Below are 15,000 nucleotides of genomic sequence, written 5' to 3'. Positions count from 1 at the left end.
TGTTCTGGAGGGGGACACGGATGATGCTTACAATACTGTTATGTTGCTGGAAGCACTAGCAGGAGAGGCAGCTGGGAGTAAGATTAATACTTTGTGATTTTTTTTAGTGCTATATGAAATGATATTTATAAGAAAGACAAATTAAGTCAGGTTTAAACATTTAAAGATTTTAATGACCTGCAAATGAGTTGATAAATTGTGGAGATAAGATTAGAAATATAATAGAAAAGGATTTGCATTTCTGAAGTGCTTGAGAATTCATAATTCATATGGTATTACAGCTCCTACTCAGGCCGTGGTGGATGTTGACAGTATTTTCCTGCCTGAAGATGCAAAGATGGCTGTCAGTCCAAGATGGATACGATCTCGGAAGTCTCTTAGGGCTTCAGCAGAGTCCAGAGCTAGATTGAAAGTTAAAGATAGCATTGGTGGTGTATCTCTGCAAGACACTTCACAGAGACAGTCAACTGTGTGCCCTTCGCTTCAAGCAACTAGGTACTGCATCTGATTCTCAGTTGTAGCTTAAGGTTGGGTAAATTCAGTTACTAAAGGATAAGCTTTAGTAACATGAAAGGGGAAGAGTACTTGTTGTTCAGGAAATAAGATCTATAAAGTATTTGTTTGGTGGTTTTATAATTTATAGTTTACATAGTCATATGGCATGCCAAGAGGAATAGCTGCCAAAAAACAAATAAATCATAAGCCTTTGAATTAAGAAAAAAGTATTGGTGCTCCATATGTATATTGATAGTGAAGTTCTCATTTTCCTTAATTTGTCTTCTTTAACATGGCTAGTAAGGATATATTTTGTCTGTTCATGAACAATGTTTGAACCAATATAGCTATACATAATATGCATATTATGAAGTCTGAAGTGAATTTTAGTTTGTGGTACCAAATTTAAGTATTCATTAGTTTGATGAAACTGTAAATTATATTCAGAAGTGGTAAAGTTACCACCCAGCCAGAACATTTTGACTTCCAATCTTATACTATTGTGTACCCAGCTGCAATTCTAATTGTGGATGCTACTGATATTTTTTAATAACATGTTATATATTTTATAAGGTACTGTATGAGCACCATGATTTTTCCTGCCTTTATTTCATACTTGTTTATAAGAGAGGTTTCATTGGAAAGGTGAGATGTATTTGTAAAACTATTGTTTTGAAGTGTCTTGATTAGAAATGTTTCTTTTTATCCACAGCCCAGGGGAAGAAGCAAACATCAGTGATGCCAAGGAGAGTTGGATGGTGGTGGTGCCAGAGAGTGCGGGAGGAATTCCTCTTGTTCAGCAAGCAACCAACATCAACACAGTACATCCACAACTTTCTCTACCACACTCCTCACAAGACATATCTCATGATCACACTTCAACAATTCATGTGGACTCTTCATCACTAACTAGTCAAGCTACAATTCCTCCATTAGCAACTGTTACCATGGCATCCCCCATTATTAGTCAGGCTTCATGTGCCAGCACTATACCTGTCCTAACACATTCCTCAGTCTCCAATCCTGGCACATTACTTGGTCATTCTTCAATTCCAAATGCAGCTTCCTTGCTAACACAGCCATCATTACCCTTTACTCCATATATCCAACCCTCCCTTCTTTCCACAACTGTTCTAAATCAGTCTGATGTAACACAGCCACATCAAGCATTGTCTACTATCCCTATGCAGGTACTTTCAGCACAGTCTCTGGACTCTGAAGTATCAGTATCATATTCTCCAAATGCACCTTATACAGGAACTTCTAGCTCAGTTAGCAGCCAGTCATCTCTTCTTCCTGTGCATGTTCAGACACAAGGCTCAGTGGCAACTGTCCTTCCCACCACACAGACTGCTATTGCTTCAACATCTCCCACTATTGCAAGAACAAGTTCAGCTGTTACCTCACATTCTGGGGTCTCTTCACCTTCTTCACTTGTCACATCATCTTTCACTCCAGTTCCTCTTGTGTCCCATTCATCTGTATCTTCAACTCCAGATCTTAATCCTTCAGGAATTTCACACTCTGGTATTTCCACTCCCCTAATCATACAGTCAACCATTGCTAGTAACATCCTTCTAACACAGCCACCCATTTCAGCCCCAGTCCTAGCAGCTCCATCAGTCATCAGTACACCTATACTTACCCAACCCAATCCCAATATCAGTCCAGTAGTTATTCAACCTACCATCCCAGCAGTTCCTCCTCCTACTCTGTCTTCCAGTGCATCCACTGTGGATCATGGATCAGGAGTATCAGAATTAATCTTTTCAAGTTCAAATTCAACGGCTCCCAGCAGCTCCTCCTGTGTAACGACATGGTCAGATTCTCCTGAACTCTCCTATACAACTGCTTCAATGGTAGACTCGTCTAGTGTGTCCCTGTCTTCCAGTTCCAGATCAAACTGTCATAGTACTATGACATCCACATTACCATCACAAGAAAATGACATTCCTTGTACATCATCTTCCATTATCCTTTCTACAAGGTGTTCATCAACAGAAACTACTACTATGGTCACACCTACCAGTAGCCTTACTACTGCTACCGTAACTTCTGTCACCTCTGCTACCATTAAAGAATCTTCTGAAACCACAAACACATGTGCAAGCCCTGTCAGTATCACACCATCAAGCCCAGATCAGATACCAGAATATCCTGCTGAAAGTGAGGAAGATGATAGTCATGAATGCTCTCACTGCCCCCGAGGCTTTAAGACATTGGATAAACTCACTTTACATCTCTGGGAAGAACATGAGATTGGAACTATAGTCAAATGTAAGTCAGATGCATCTTTGGTTGTTTTGAATTATAATACCTATCATGAAATATGATGCTCAGTTTACTATTGAATTTACTACAGACAGACACACACACACACGTGCACACATATGCACATGCACATGCACATGCACACACGCACGCGCGCGCACACCCACACGCACGCACACGCACACGCACACGCACACGCACACGCACACGCACACGCACACGCACACGCACACGCACACACACACACACACACACACACACACACACACACACACACACACACACACACACACACACACACACACACACACACACACACACAGATGTATACATATAATTTCATAATATACTCATGTGTGCTATGGTACTTGTTATATGTTGTACTACACAATTTTTTCCTGTTTTATCTAGGTCAGCTGTGTGATTTTAATAGCCCCCTGCAAAGAACACTGGTTAAACATGCCTCCTCCCACATAACAAAAGACAACAACATATGCGCAATATGCAGCAAGAAGTTCAAGACACGCGCCACAATTAAAACCCATCTCCGGGTACATCTCGGGGAAGAGGTTATGTACAAGGTAGTTTCTCAATCTTTTATTTTTATTTTTGGTCGTGTATAAAGGATTTATTCTCGGTTCTGAGATATAGATTTATAAGAATGTTGAAATATCTAATATCTAATATTTAAGGATTACATTGTGCTGTCTTTTCTTCAGAACAATCAAATATTTAATGTTAGGTTTCTTTGATATCAAAAGGATAATGATGAAAATGAAAGCATTCATTTATTATTAATATCGGTGAAATCAAGGCTTCCATGATCTTTTACAGTGTGACTCCTGTCCAGTGATGTACAGCCAGAAATTTAATCTTATTAAGCACATGGCCTCCAAACATCAAAGGGATGCTGATGGGCAGCCTCTCACCGAAGCGCTTACTTGTCCCTACTGTGCCTTTTCCACTCTTGCAGAATACAAACTAAAAGCTCATATTGTAAGTCTTCTTTTCCTGTCTTTCTTTTGCTTCATTGTGAAATAATTCAGTTTCCTGTGAATGTTCAAGTAGCCTGATAACTTGTATATATGTTGTATTTATGCCTGGGAATCATCCCAAAGTTTTTAAAGTGAGAAAGGATCTAGTTATCATTTTATTGTGGTCAGGGATAATGGAAGTCGCACAGTGTTTTTGTTTAAGAATGTAATTATTTTCTGGAAACTCACCTTGAAATTGCTCGTCCAGGTCCGTCGTCACACCGTTGATAAGCCCTTCAAGTGTGACCATTGTACTTATGCTACAACAGAAAAGACAGCTTTGGCCAAACATATAAGGACACACACAAAGGAGCGCCCCTATATCTGTGAAACTTGTGGTTTCCAGTAAGTGCAAAATGTCAAGTGATGTAATATTTAAAATTTTATGTTTATATGTCCAGTTAACAGATTTATTGAGTTAATATTTAGTAATCTTTTTACTTTATTGAATCAAAATTTCTCTAATCTTTCTTTCAGTGCCTTAACACTAAGTAGCCTTTGGCGTCATCGCCGTAGCCACACAGGTGAAAAACCCTATGAATGTGAACAGTGTGGCCAACAGTATGCAGACAGCAAGCGTCTACGAGATCATATGTATAAACATAATAATGTCAAGCCATTCATGTGTCACAAATGTGGTTACACATGCAGAAGAAAAGACAATTTACAGGTTTGTTATGTCTACCTCCAGAGTATTAAATAAATGATATAAAGTTCAGATGAGGAAGACAACTCATTAACAGTTTTATGAACTTGAAGCACTTCCTTTGGCAATAGTACAAGATAGTACATAACTGGTTAACTTTGTTTATAAGGACAGTCATTTATTTTATAGTTCTTTCATATCTGATATTTGCTATGATACAAGTATTATTTCAAAAGAATTCTCAGGTGACACTGTAATTTTCTGAAACTACTGTCTTGCATGTTTTTCAGACTCATCTTCAAAAAATGCACAAACTAGAGGATCAGAAAGGTGGTGTTGTTTCAGAATCCACAGCTCCAAGTTCTGGTAAGTAGCATGATAAGTGCAACAGAGTTGATGTGTGAGGTGATATAGAGGGCACAGGTCTAGGGTATTGTTGTATTTATATGATTCCAGTATAAAGATTCCTTTTTTTATTTTGCTTAAACTACTTTTGATGTTCTAGACATCATAAGTAGCAGTAAAACTTAATAATTCTGAAAGAAAGAAAAAACAAACATACAAAACATGCATTGCTCCTGATTTCAGTGATTTCTCCTTTTAAACCTTATAATCAATATGGATCATACTTAAAACATAGAGAAGGCCATGTAGGCAATTAAGGTCACCTTTTTCAGATATATGTTGCAGCCAAAGATTTTCATAGATACTACAGTAGATGCAGTATCTATAGGTGGCATACTTGGAATATTCTGTTTTTTAGTAACCATATGTATATATATATATATATATATATATATATATATATATATATATATATATATATATATATATATATATATAATTAATATACAAATATGAATTCTAGATTGAAAAACCCATCAGGTTTGGGTTAATTATTTTTGCTATGGGGGAAAAAAATCAGCATGTTACGAAAATTATTCACTTTTATTTTAGGAAAGGCTAAGAGAGCAAAAGGAAACAGTATGGCTAGATCCAGTTCCTCAACTGTAAAAAGTGCATCAGAAACATCATCAGACATTTCAGAAACACCTCAAATGTCTAACTTAGATGATGTCAAAGTCAAAGTGGGACCAGATGCATCAAAGCTGCAGGTACGAAATAACAAACAAATGTGCAATAATGAGATTTTTTTTATTTCACAGCATACAATTGTTCATTTATATAACTCTTTTCCCTATTTGTACCAAAAGGTTTGGGCAGATCATAGCTATGAGGCACGAGGTGATAGTGGATCCTTGCTAGTAAGCAGCACAGGACAAATTGTAAGTTGTGCTGGTGGGGAAGTAGATCCTGCAAGTGGGCGAGATTTGGGATCATCCCACAGAACCTACACTACCACCACCATTCCTGCTCAGACAATACAGCGTAAGTATTTACTTTATGTATGTAATCTGAGATGGCTGTTTGTATTCAGCAATAATTGCTGCTTTATATAGTACATTCAGATTAAATATTTTGTCAAGAGAGAGGGAAAATATAACTACAAATTTCATATAATGTCCCTAAATCTTAGCCTGTAATTTGTATTAGTACGGCCATAAACATATCAACATATTTTGAAAAAGTATATATATTAATGAAATGCTGAAAGAATAGTCGGCTGAATAATTTGTAATTTATCTTGAAAAGCTGCAGCGCCTGGATGCTTGGGAATGAGTGGAGCAACACCAGCACTTCAATTAAGTTATCTCCTGCCTGTTACTGCACAAGCAGACCCAAACATCACCCTGGGAACATCAGCTGAAGGTGTAATATTGGTGGGTCAAACAGATGTCTCCCACACATCCAAACCTTTCATGTAGATATATGCTATTTACTTGGGTTAAAAAAATAACTAAAGTATCAGTTTTATATTAACCACTGTGATATGCTACACAAATCTAATTTTTAGTTGTGTTCTCATTGTGACATACTTTCCATACATCAAAAGTATAACTGCTAAAAGTATACCAAAGAGACAGTGTATTTAGAAATTGTAGTTGTAAATAATAGATGAATATATATTTTTAAATAATACTTTCTTTTTATTACCTGAAAATGATACATTTGCCTAATATGCAAGGTATTATTCATATTTATCCTTCGAGTGTAGAGGGTGATGGCAACCTCTAATGTGTATTGAATGTTTTGTGCTCTTGTAATGTGGTTATTATTACATATTTGTGCTACAAGCTGGAAGTTAAAGTATTGTTAATTAGGTCTTTTGTCAAAATGGAAAAAGTTTGGGACATACATGATCTACCACAAAATAAAATCAGGATTTTATAATGAAAGCAAAGCACAGAGATATGTCATGTTAAATATATTTAACACCTATAACAGCAGCTATCATGTTCTCACTATTTTTCACCCAAGTTGCCCATATGTTCTTGTTGAAAAGGTGTGTTTGTATGTACTGGACAGTCCTCCTCATTTTATAGTAGATAGTCACACATGCAAAATGAAGCCTAGATTGCTTCAGGGATAGTCTTAGATTTGCTTAATTTTTCATTAGTTATTTATAGATAATTACAATGTGGTGTATGGGATACATATTTTTACATCTTAAATTGCCCAAATTATTACTACTTTGCCTTGGTTTGCTTACAGGGGTAAAATTAGAGAAGGAATAACTTTATTGGAAATTACTTCCTACGTGGCAATAATGGTAAAGGAAAAGATAAAGGTAATTTACTAAATTTTATTTGAAAAATAAAGAAAATGAATAAAAAAGATAAAAGGATAATTCAACATTCATGCCATGTGCAAACTTCATATCTGGAGATCATCACTAAAATTCACTCCAAAAACATGCAATAATGTTGGATGAAATTCAGTTATTATCTATAAAATTATATCTGCTGGTTACATCCTTATGTCTCCCGTGACAGCAACCGGGATACATAGGCATTGTTTTTTCCCTTGACTTCATTGCGTAATTTGTTGATCTCTGTCTCAAGGTCTTGCTCATTCATATTATCAATATCTAGTGAGGCCGCCTTGGAGAGGAACTCCTCAATCAGCTTTTCCCCTTCCTGCAATATAAAAAGTAAAGAGTTAGTTACATTTATAAAGAATTACAACAAAGAGGTTGCCGAGATAATGATGGGATTCTACAACACAATAAAACTGGATAAAAAGATCCTTGTTACTTACTTGTTTCTCCAATTTCCTCTTTTTGACTGCTTCCTCTGAATCATCATCATCATTGCCAAAGTCATCTTCTAGTTCCCCAGCTTTTCTTTTAGCATGCTGAAATTATACACATTACGTAAGAGTCGGGGAAAAAATACTTCTGTTCAGTATAGTTCTTTTCTCAAATGGATCCTGAACACTGAAAATTTCTAATAAAATTAAATACAAGAAAGTAAGTTACACTGTTTGTACTAACCTCAATCACACTTGATGGGAAGTTGGCGAGCTCTGCAACATGGATTCCAAAACTACGATCGCAAGGTCCAGCTCTTACCTAAACAATATGAAAATAATAAGAAAACAATATACATACAATATATTTAGTAAGACAGTCTTGGTACCAAATGAGCATAAGTAATCAGTTGCTACAATTTGAATATTACAAGAACTGGATAATATAAGGAATAAGGCATATACAGGTGATATCATACAAGAAAAAGAAAATAGAAAAAAACAGAAGAGAGCGATGAGACCAGAGAAGAAGGGGGGAAGGGGGATGGATCTGTGTAGCTTTGTTGCACTTCATTAGATGGAATAAAAAGGTGATTCAATATCATTAACTCAATTAAAATGTTAAATTACTGCATCAGTCATTACTCCTGTATGACTCAAAATGGATATGGGCTTACCTGGTACAAAAGTGTTAAGGCACCATGTGCAGTTGTGGCTGTCACATGGTAATTCTGAACAGTGTCCACTTCATCTGCCAAAGCTGTGAGCTCGTGGAAATGTGTAGCAAAGAGGCAGAATGCTGCAATCTCCTTTGCAATATGCCTGAGAAAATCATTTGCCAAAATTAGGTAGTGATATGGATATAGGATTCAATATATTCATTATATTATCACATGCAAGTTCACTTATTCTAACTTTACTTTTCAAGAAGGTTTTATCCACTCACCAAAAATTAAAAGGTATAATTTTGGTTCATAAATTTATTCTAATGTTACAAAACCAAAGTATATTTACTCTGATATAGCCCATGCTAGCCCAAAGCCATCATAAGTTGATGTACCACGTCCCAGTTCATCAATGATGATCAGTGATTTGTTGCTAGCAGACTGAAAATAACAAATTATAAGATCAGCAAATATTAATTGAGAAATGATTGACAAATTCACAATGCCAACTGAAAAAATCATATAAAAGAAGAGACTAAGGTTTTCTTACTCTTAAAATAGTTGCGGTCTCAAGCATCTCTGCCATAAATGTTGACACACCCTTAAGCTGACAATCTCCTGCACCAACCCGAGCTGTAAGAAAGAAATACTTACATTCTTGAGACAATTCATGCAAAACTAAGATATCATTAAGGTGACTTTATTTTTTGTTATCTGAAAATTTATTTATATTTTTCGGTGGAATAATATCAACATACATCCATTTTGTATGTTGACATTTACTTACCAAGAATACTGTCTACAATGGAGATTTCTGCTTCCTGACAAGCAACAAAAGACCCAATCTGAGCCATTAAGACTGCAGCACCCACAGAGCGTAGATACGTGCTTTTACCTCCCATGTTGGGTCCAGTGATGATATGGAACAATCCATTACCTGAAACATTTTAATGGTACATTATGGAAACTGAGAAAAAAATATCTATTCTCACTAGACACTATATGTAGATCATAAGACAGCAAGGTACTTAAACAATCATACATCATCAAAACTGCATGTCAAACCTTTGTCAAATGTGCAATCATTTGGAATAAATGAAACATCATCCTGAAGCTCCAAGCAAGGATGACGGATCTCCTGCAACTTTATGACACCTGATCCTTGTTCCAAAAGTTTTGGCCGTACATAGGGAATGGGTGCAGAGACTGCTGCAGTTGCAAGGGCAAAAATGCAGTCTAATGTTGCAAGCACCTGTCCCAAGTTTTGCATTACTTCCACATAGCCAACTGTAAGTGAAACAGAAGAGAAAATAATTATCATATGGCATGCATTCATACATGTCTGTCACCTTTTAAAGTGTGTACCAGTGTATATCTATGCTACTTGGATATATGCAAGCATTTTCCAACCCAGATCAACTATCAATACGTATTTCCATTATATGAGCAACAAACCTGCGATATTCATAATTTCTTCAACAACCGTTTTTTGCTGCTGTGCATATTCTTCCTTTGATGCCATATGCTGTTCGTTCAAGTCCTGAAGGGCATTATTTCTAAATCTCACACCTGCTTTGTTTGTATCAATCATATGGTAGCTTCGATTATTCCGGAGTACTTTCTCTTCCTGTAAGAAAATTTAAGCTGGTGAACCATTGGAAATCATAAACTGAAAAATGAGCTTGCTCCACAGCAGAAATTCAGGAACAATGGTATACTGTTACAGAAAATTCCTGCTGCCATCTTCTTTTTTGTGGGATTAAATACACAAACATAACACACTCCAGTCCAATGAAAGGAAAATGAATGAATTTGTCCTTATTTTTGTATAAATATGACACTAATAGTGCATCCTGTCTCAGAAACAGAAAAACTTGCACCTATTAATAAAACCTGTAACCCTGTCACAACAGGCAGGAATAGGATCCTAAGCATGGAAATGCTTCCTCCCTGGTGCCGGCTCTCTTACAGTCATGGCTCTCGGATGGTAGTTTCCACAGTTGTTTATTGGTGGAAATACTGCTAAAGGCCCTTCCCAAATGCCCATTGTGTCTAATTACCCTCCTACAGATTTCTGCAATTGTGGCAAGTCCTTCATGTCACCCTGGCCTTCAGCTAAATTTATTATGACTGCAAGTTCCTGTCATCCTGTCCATCAGCCAAATTTCCCCTATGATGTCATGTTCATGTCACCTGCGCCTCAAGCCAAATCTTTTCACAATGTGATGACGTCATTTGGATTGTAGGGGTTAAATAGTCAATACACTAGTAATAAAGCATGAAATTTTAAGTATCCTACAAAAATGTTGATTCTTCATCATCTTCCTCATTAGAAACTGATATACCTTGCAGTTCTTATTTGACAATTCAGAAGACTCAAGCATGCCAAGTCTTTTAACACTAAATGAACTAGCAATTGTACTAATGAGCCCTCAATTAAGTCATCTACATAGTGTTGAAAATATAATATAATATATATATGTATATGTATGTGTGTGTATTCTAATCTCTTTAATTTTTGCCAATTACCTTTAATGTCACTCTGAAGTAAAAGCCAAGCTGTGCATTGGACTCCAGCTTTATGCTCTTCCCTGCTTCGAGACAGAGGTCGTTGGCTGCCTTCCTCAACTGGTTCTGGATATCCTTTTCTAATCCATTCATGGTTTCTCTTAATTCTGTTGGAGAAATAAAACAGGTGATAATATTGACTTCTTTATGCATATTTCTGCACTTAGACAACAGAAAGGGCTCCAGAAGTTTAAGCTGTAGTTCTAAAAATTTCGTACATTTCATTCAGGTATTATATGCTCTGGTCTAATTTTCCAAGTAATAATAAGAATAAGTGGCCGAATGAAATCAAACCAACCTAGTAACAAACAAGATACCTGTAAAAGTTAAAATATGGAAAAATCCTATTCTTTGAAAAATAAGAAGATTACCTGCTAGTGTCTCATCAAAGTCAGGTTTGATAACATATTCTCCCTGATTTGCTTGTTCCATGTCAACTGTCGTTTCAATCATTTCCTGATACTTTGCTAAGTCTGATATTAGCTCCTGAAAAAAAGAAATACATATAAAATATTTTCCTATTTCTTTTCTGTATCTCACCAATATATGCTGGTAGTACAAAACTATTAGCGAAAATGATTAAATGGGTGATTTACCTGAAGAGGAGTTGTGAAGACTGCTGCTAGTGAAGCTGTGTGAGGTCCATCATACTTGGCAATTGCTTCACACAGGTATGGTAGCCTCTCAATGCACTGGTAGAGTCTGTGATGAATGTGTATTAAGTAATCATTCTGATGCAAACTATGAAAACTAATTAATATTTTATTGCTGTATGTATAAAATGTAAGGTATGTTTGCATGACATACTGACCTGTAACAGTCTTGTAGAGTGGCTGCCTTTCGACTTAGCTTGCGAGCCATGCGGTTGAGGTCAGGCACACGACGCAAGTGTTCTTCACCAAGACTGTGACGCATCTCTACAGTGCATACCATAGCCTCCACTAAATCTAATCTCTCTTCTGCAAAGAACCATTCAAATACATTCCGTATATATGCCAAACTTTGTATCTATAACCTCTAAGTTCAATACATCAATATTTTCAGCAATGATTAGTTCAAGCAATTATAAACATACCAATTTTATTAATGTCAACTAAAGGCTGTCTAAGCCACTGTGCCAGTAAACGATGTCCAAGAGGAGTTCTGCACTTGTCTAAGAGCCCAAGGAGAGTATGAGTCTTAGACACACCGCCAGAAGACTCAACACTACCAGTGATAGGCTCTACATGTAATGCCCTAACTGCTGCACTGTCAAGACGCATGTACTGGCTGAGGTCATACATAGACAGAGTATACTGGGCAAAGTTACTATCATCACCCAGAAGCTGAAAGAAATAACATTGTTGAATAGGTCATTTAATTTTTCTTTATGATTTAGTAAATTATGTGCACTAAAATGTAGCTATATAATACTACTCATTTACTAACTAACCTCTAAATATTTTATGACAGATGCTAGTGCACAAATAGCATTTGTACGGTCCATTTCTGGTCTTGCAGCAACAGCTGATGCATCTCCCTTAGTGCGCAGAAGCCGACTAAGGTCTTGACTTGCATCCTTGTTGGTGAATTCTGTTCTCTTTCTTTCAGTAACAAGGAGTTGGCTGCGAGATAACACCTGCAACAGGAGATAGAAGAAAAAGTGTTACCTACTTCAGGAAGCCAGCAACTAATTTAATGATTATATTGAAATGTTTTGAAATAATTATCCTACTGTCAAGGTGGCTAGGAGTTAGAACTAAGTATTTTGAAATAACAGTGGTTTCACAGAATGCAAAAACTTCAGAGAACAACAATCAAAATCTCTTTCAATAGACCTGTTTCAGTTTAGCTCCATCGGGTCCCAGATCACCTGAGGGGATGAGGCATTCTCTTGGGCTAAGCTGCACCACAAGGGCCTCCAGGTTGCTGAATGTATCATTGTCATTGAACTCTGCAACGCACATCTGGCGTCCATTGGCATCAATGTAACCCACACCCACAACCTTGAATAAATTAATAAGAGATATATACACTCCACTTATAAAAATGTTTTCAAGCTCCAGTTATACTTGTATATTTTATTACATTTTAAAAATTATCAATTTAAAGATACTGTAAACATAAGCAGTTATACATGAAAGATTTCATAATAAATTCTGACAATAAACTGCACAATAAATAAATCTCGTACACACCCTATGGCCACTTTCACTTGCTAGCTTGACTCCAATGACACCTGTTGTGACTGTGAGTTCATTATTTGCACCAAAAAGAATCTCTTCAAACTGTGAAAGATTTCCTGGAGATGCCTGAAATTGAATGGTGAAAATCAATTGCAAATAAAGTATCATGACAGTACACAAGAAAATCAAGGTTGTGATCATATAAACAACAATAACAAGAAAATAACAAAGAAGTAATAATAACAATAATAACTATATATAATAATTTCACAATAATGAGTTACAACATAAGAAGACAATGCCATTTTATCCAAATATGTCTCTGAACTTACTATAAAAATCTACTATATCAATATTTTTATCTAATTAAATCAATTCTTAATCTTATATCATAATGATGGTACATTCAAAACAGGCCTGCTTTCTCAAAATTATAGTGGCTCTGCCCAAATTGGGTAATTTGTGATGGATGGCAGTTAATTATAGGTCCAATCTGACTGGTACAGTGCCAAGTAAGTTAAGTTAGGCCACTCTGATAATTGCCAGAGAGGTATACAAGGTGTCCCTCGCCAGAATAAACATGAAATAAATTTATTACCTTGTACTAAAAATGCAAACTGGTATGATTGTCACTCTTACTGTTACAAAGCCAGTGGTGGACATCCAAGTGTCCTCTATTTTTTTTTACAAAATTCATTGAATCAGTTTGTGAAAAGAGAATGAAACCAACCTTATATTCTGCTTCCCAGTCATTCTTACTTGATGACTTCTGCTTATAGAGTTCCACTCTATAATGCTTCAACAAGAGGAGATCACGCACAAAAGATTCAAAATTCAGGCGACTTAAAACCACTGACTCCAATTTATTACTTCCTAAGAAGGAAAAAAGATTATCTTATTTTAGTAACGAAAGATGGATGTCTTTAAATAAGTGATAATTTTGGATAGGTTACTTAGATGGTGTACAGCTGCTTTCTAAAACTATAGCAAGGGGAATCAGCATGCTTAGGGGGAGCTGTTCAGTGCTAAAAGATATCAAAAATGCAAATATCTCTTATTTTCCCTCAGTAACTCCAATTTTAAGGCAGATGACCCACTTAAACAGAGTATGGCTTTATGAAGACATACCTCCACCTAGGTGCTTGATGACAGAATTAGTGCGGAAAAGCTCCCTTGCTGCCAGCACTGCATCTTGTCCATGGACTGTGTAGTACTCCCCACGGTCAAACAGCCGGACAGTGGTGTTTGGTTTCTATGAATAAAATACATTATCAACAAAGTACGAATTAGGATATTTTTTTGGTAAATCAATGCCAGCTCTTGGTCTTTAGAGGTGAAAATGAGTAATATAAAAAAAAACCTGAACAAGTCTAACAGTTGTCTGTGTAACTAATGAACTAATTCTAAGACGACCTCACCCCTGCAGTTCATGCATTATTTAATTACTTATAAATAGACAAATCAAACTCATGTGAAACCACAATAATAATAATAACAAGAAATACTTATAAATCTTAAAAGAAAGAAAGAAAGAAAGAAAGAAAGAAAGAAAGAAAAAAGAAAAGAAAAGAAAAAAACAAAAAAACTTGTTCCTCTTAAACAGCCTTATTGTAACTTAGCCTGTAGTTCCCTACCCCATCCTGTCCTGACCTACATGTCCTCATGGCTTTGGGCTACTTCATGGTGAAGTCTAGACTTTTTCCCTTGTAAATATTGAGATGGCTGTAGTTCATTAATATATTAATTCTCTAAGCTTTTTCATACATACCATTATTGAATATAACACTTTAATTGCATTAAAACAACCCAATGTAATTTTGTCATAAATGCTCTATATAAACACTGTTAGAAAGAAAATTCTAGCCAGAATTAGTATTCATCCAGCATATAACACTATCTTTAACTTTCATCTTCATTTCTATGCTATTTGAGGTATATCATGAAAAGTGTAATCATATGACTGCTATATATGACCAAAAGAGATATAACTGCCACTTTGAACTTTA

At 36.0% G+C, this 15,000-nt stretch overlaps 2 protein-coding genes across 4 annotated transcripts in view; one reads left to right on the top strand and one right to left on the bottom strand.

The window, feature by feature from the left end:
- LOC113820840 (uncharacterized) overlaps window positions 1-6,484 on the top strand; it is a 10,816-nt gene extending 4,332 nt beyond the window's left edge. For 2 of the 3 annotated variants that reach the window (XM_070126667.1, XM_070126668.1), the window contains exons 3-13: window positions 1-77; window positions 282-495; window positions 1,208-2,772; window positions 3,178-3,347; window positions 3,601-3,762; window positions 4,009-4,145; window positions 4,278-4,470; window positions 4,737-4,812; window positions 5,404-5,561; window positions 5,661-5,835; window positions 6,100-6,484. The exon at window positions 1-77 is cut by the window's left edge and continues 679 nt beyond it. In XM_070126667.1, the coding sequence (XP_069982768.1) occupies window positions 1-77; window positions 282-495; window positions 1,208-2,772; window positions 3,178-3,347; window positions 3,601-3,762; window positions 4,009-4,145; window positions 4,278-4,470; window positions 4,737-4,812; window positions 5,404-5,561; window positions 5,661-5,835; window positions 6,100-6,272 (3,100 nt within the window). In that variant the 3' untranslated portion in view covers window positions 6,273-6,484. The remainder of the gene's footprint in view (window positions 78-281; window positions 496-1,207; window positions 2,773-3,177; window positions 3,348-3,600; window positions 3,763-4,008; window positions 4,146-4,277; window positions 4,471-4,736; window positions 4,813-5,403; window positions 5,562-5,660; window positions 5,836-6,099) is intronic. The other variant, XM_070126669.1, reaches the window with a different exon arrangement.
- A 651-nt stretch (window positions 6,485-7,135) lies between these two features.
- Window positions 7,136-15,000, bottom strand: part of spel1 (DNA mismatch repair protein spel1) — a 9,783-nt gene continuing 1,918 nt past the window's right edge. Inside the window, exons 3-21 of the mRNA XM_027373216.2 lie at window positions 14,123-14,246; window positions 13,725-13,867; window positions 13,007-13,120; window positions 12,647-12,814; window positions 12,262-12,447; window positions 11,905-12,154; window positions 11,641-11,788; window positions 11,426-11,531; window positions 11,201-11,315; window positions 10,791-10,936; window positions 9,717-9,888; window positions 9,327-9,548; window positions 9,049-9,198; window positions 8,812-8,894; window positions 8,611-8,702; window positions 8,274-8,418; window positions 7,841-7,918; window positions 7,606-7,701; window positions 7,136-7,484 (exon numbers count right to left, since the gene is read on the bottom strand). Coding sequence (XP_027229017.2) covers window positions 7,323-7,484; window positions 7,606-7,701; window positions 7,841-7,918; window positions 8,274-8,418; window positions 8,611-8,702; window positions 8,812-8,894; window positions 9,049-9,198; window positions 9,327-9,548; window positions 9,717-9,888; window positions 10,791-10,936; window positions 11,201-11,315; window positions 11,426-11,531; window positions 11,641-11,788; window positions 11,905-12,154; window positions 12,262-12,447; window positions 12,647-12,814; window positions 13,007-13,120; window positions 13,725-13,867; window positions 14,123-14,246 — 2,700 coding nt within the window. The 3' untranslated portion in view covers window positions 7,136-7,322. The remainder of the gene's footprint in view (window positions 7,485-7,605; window positions 7,702-7,840; window positions 7,919-8,273; window positions 8,419-8,610; window positions 8,703-8,811; window positions 8,895-9,048; window positions 9,199-9,326; window positions 9,549-9,716; window positions 9,889-10,790; window positions 10,937-11,200; window positions 11,316-11,425; window positions 11,532-11,640; window positions 11,789-11,904; window positions 12,155-12,261; window positions 12,448-12,646; window positions 12,815-13,006; window positions 13,121-13,724; window positions 13,868-14,122; window positions 14,247-15,000) is intronic.

The sequence above is a fragment of the Penaeus vannamei genome, chromosome 10 (assembly GCF_042767895.1).
Source record: "Penaeus vannamei isolate JL-2024 chromosome 10, ASM4276789v1, whole genome shotgun sequence".
NCBI classification, from domain to species: domain Eukaryota; kingdom Metazoa; phylum Arthropoda; class Malacostraca; order Decapoda; family Penaeidae; genus Penaeus; species Penaeus vannamei.
The sequence above is the reverse complement of the archived record's forward strand: the minus strand, read 5'-3'. Positions and strand labels throughout refer to the sequence as shown.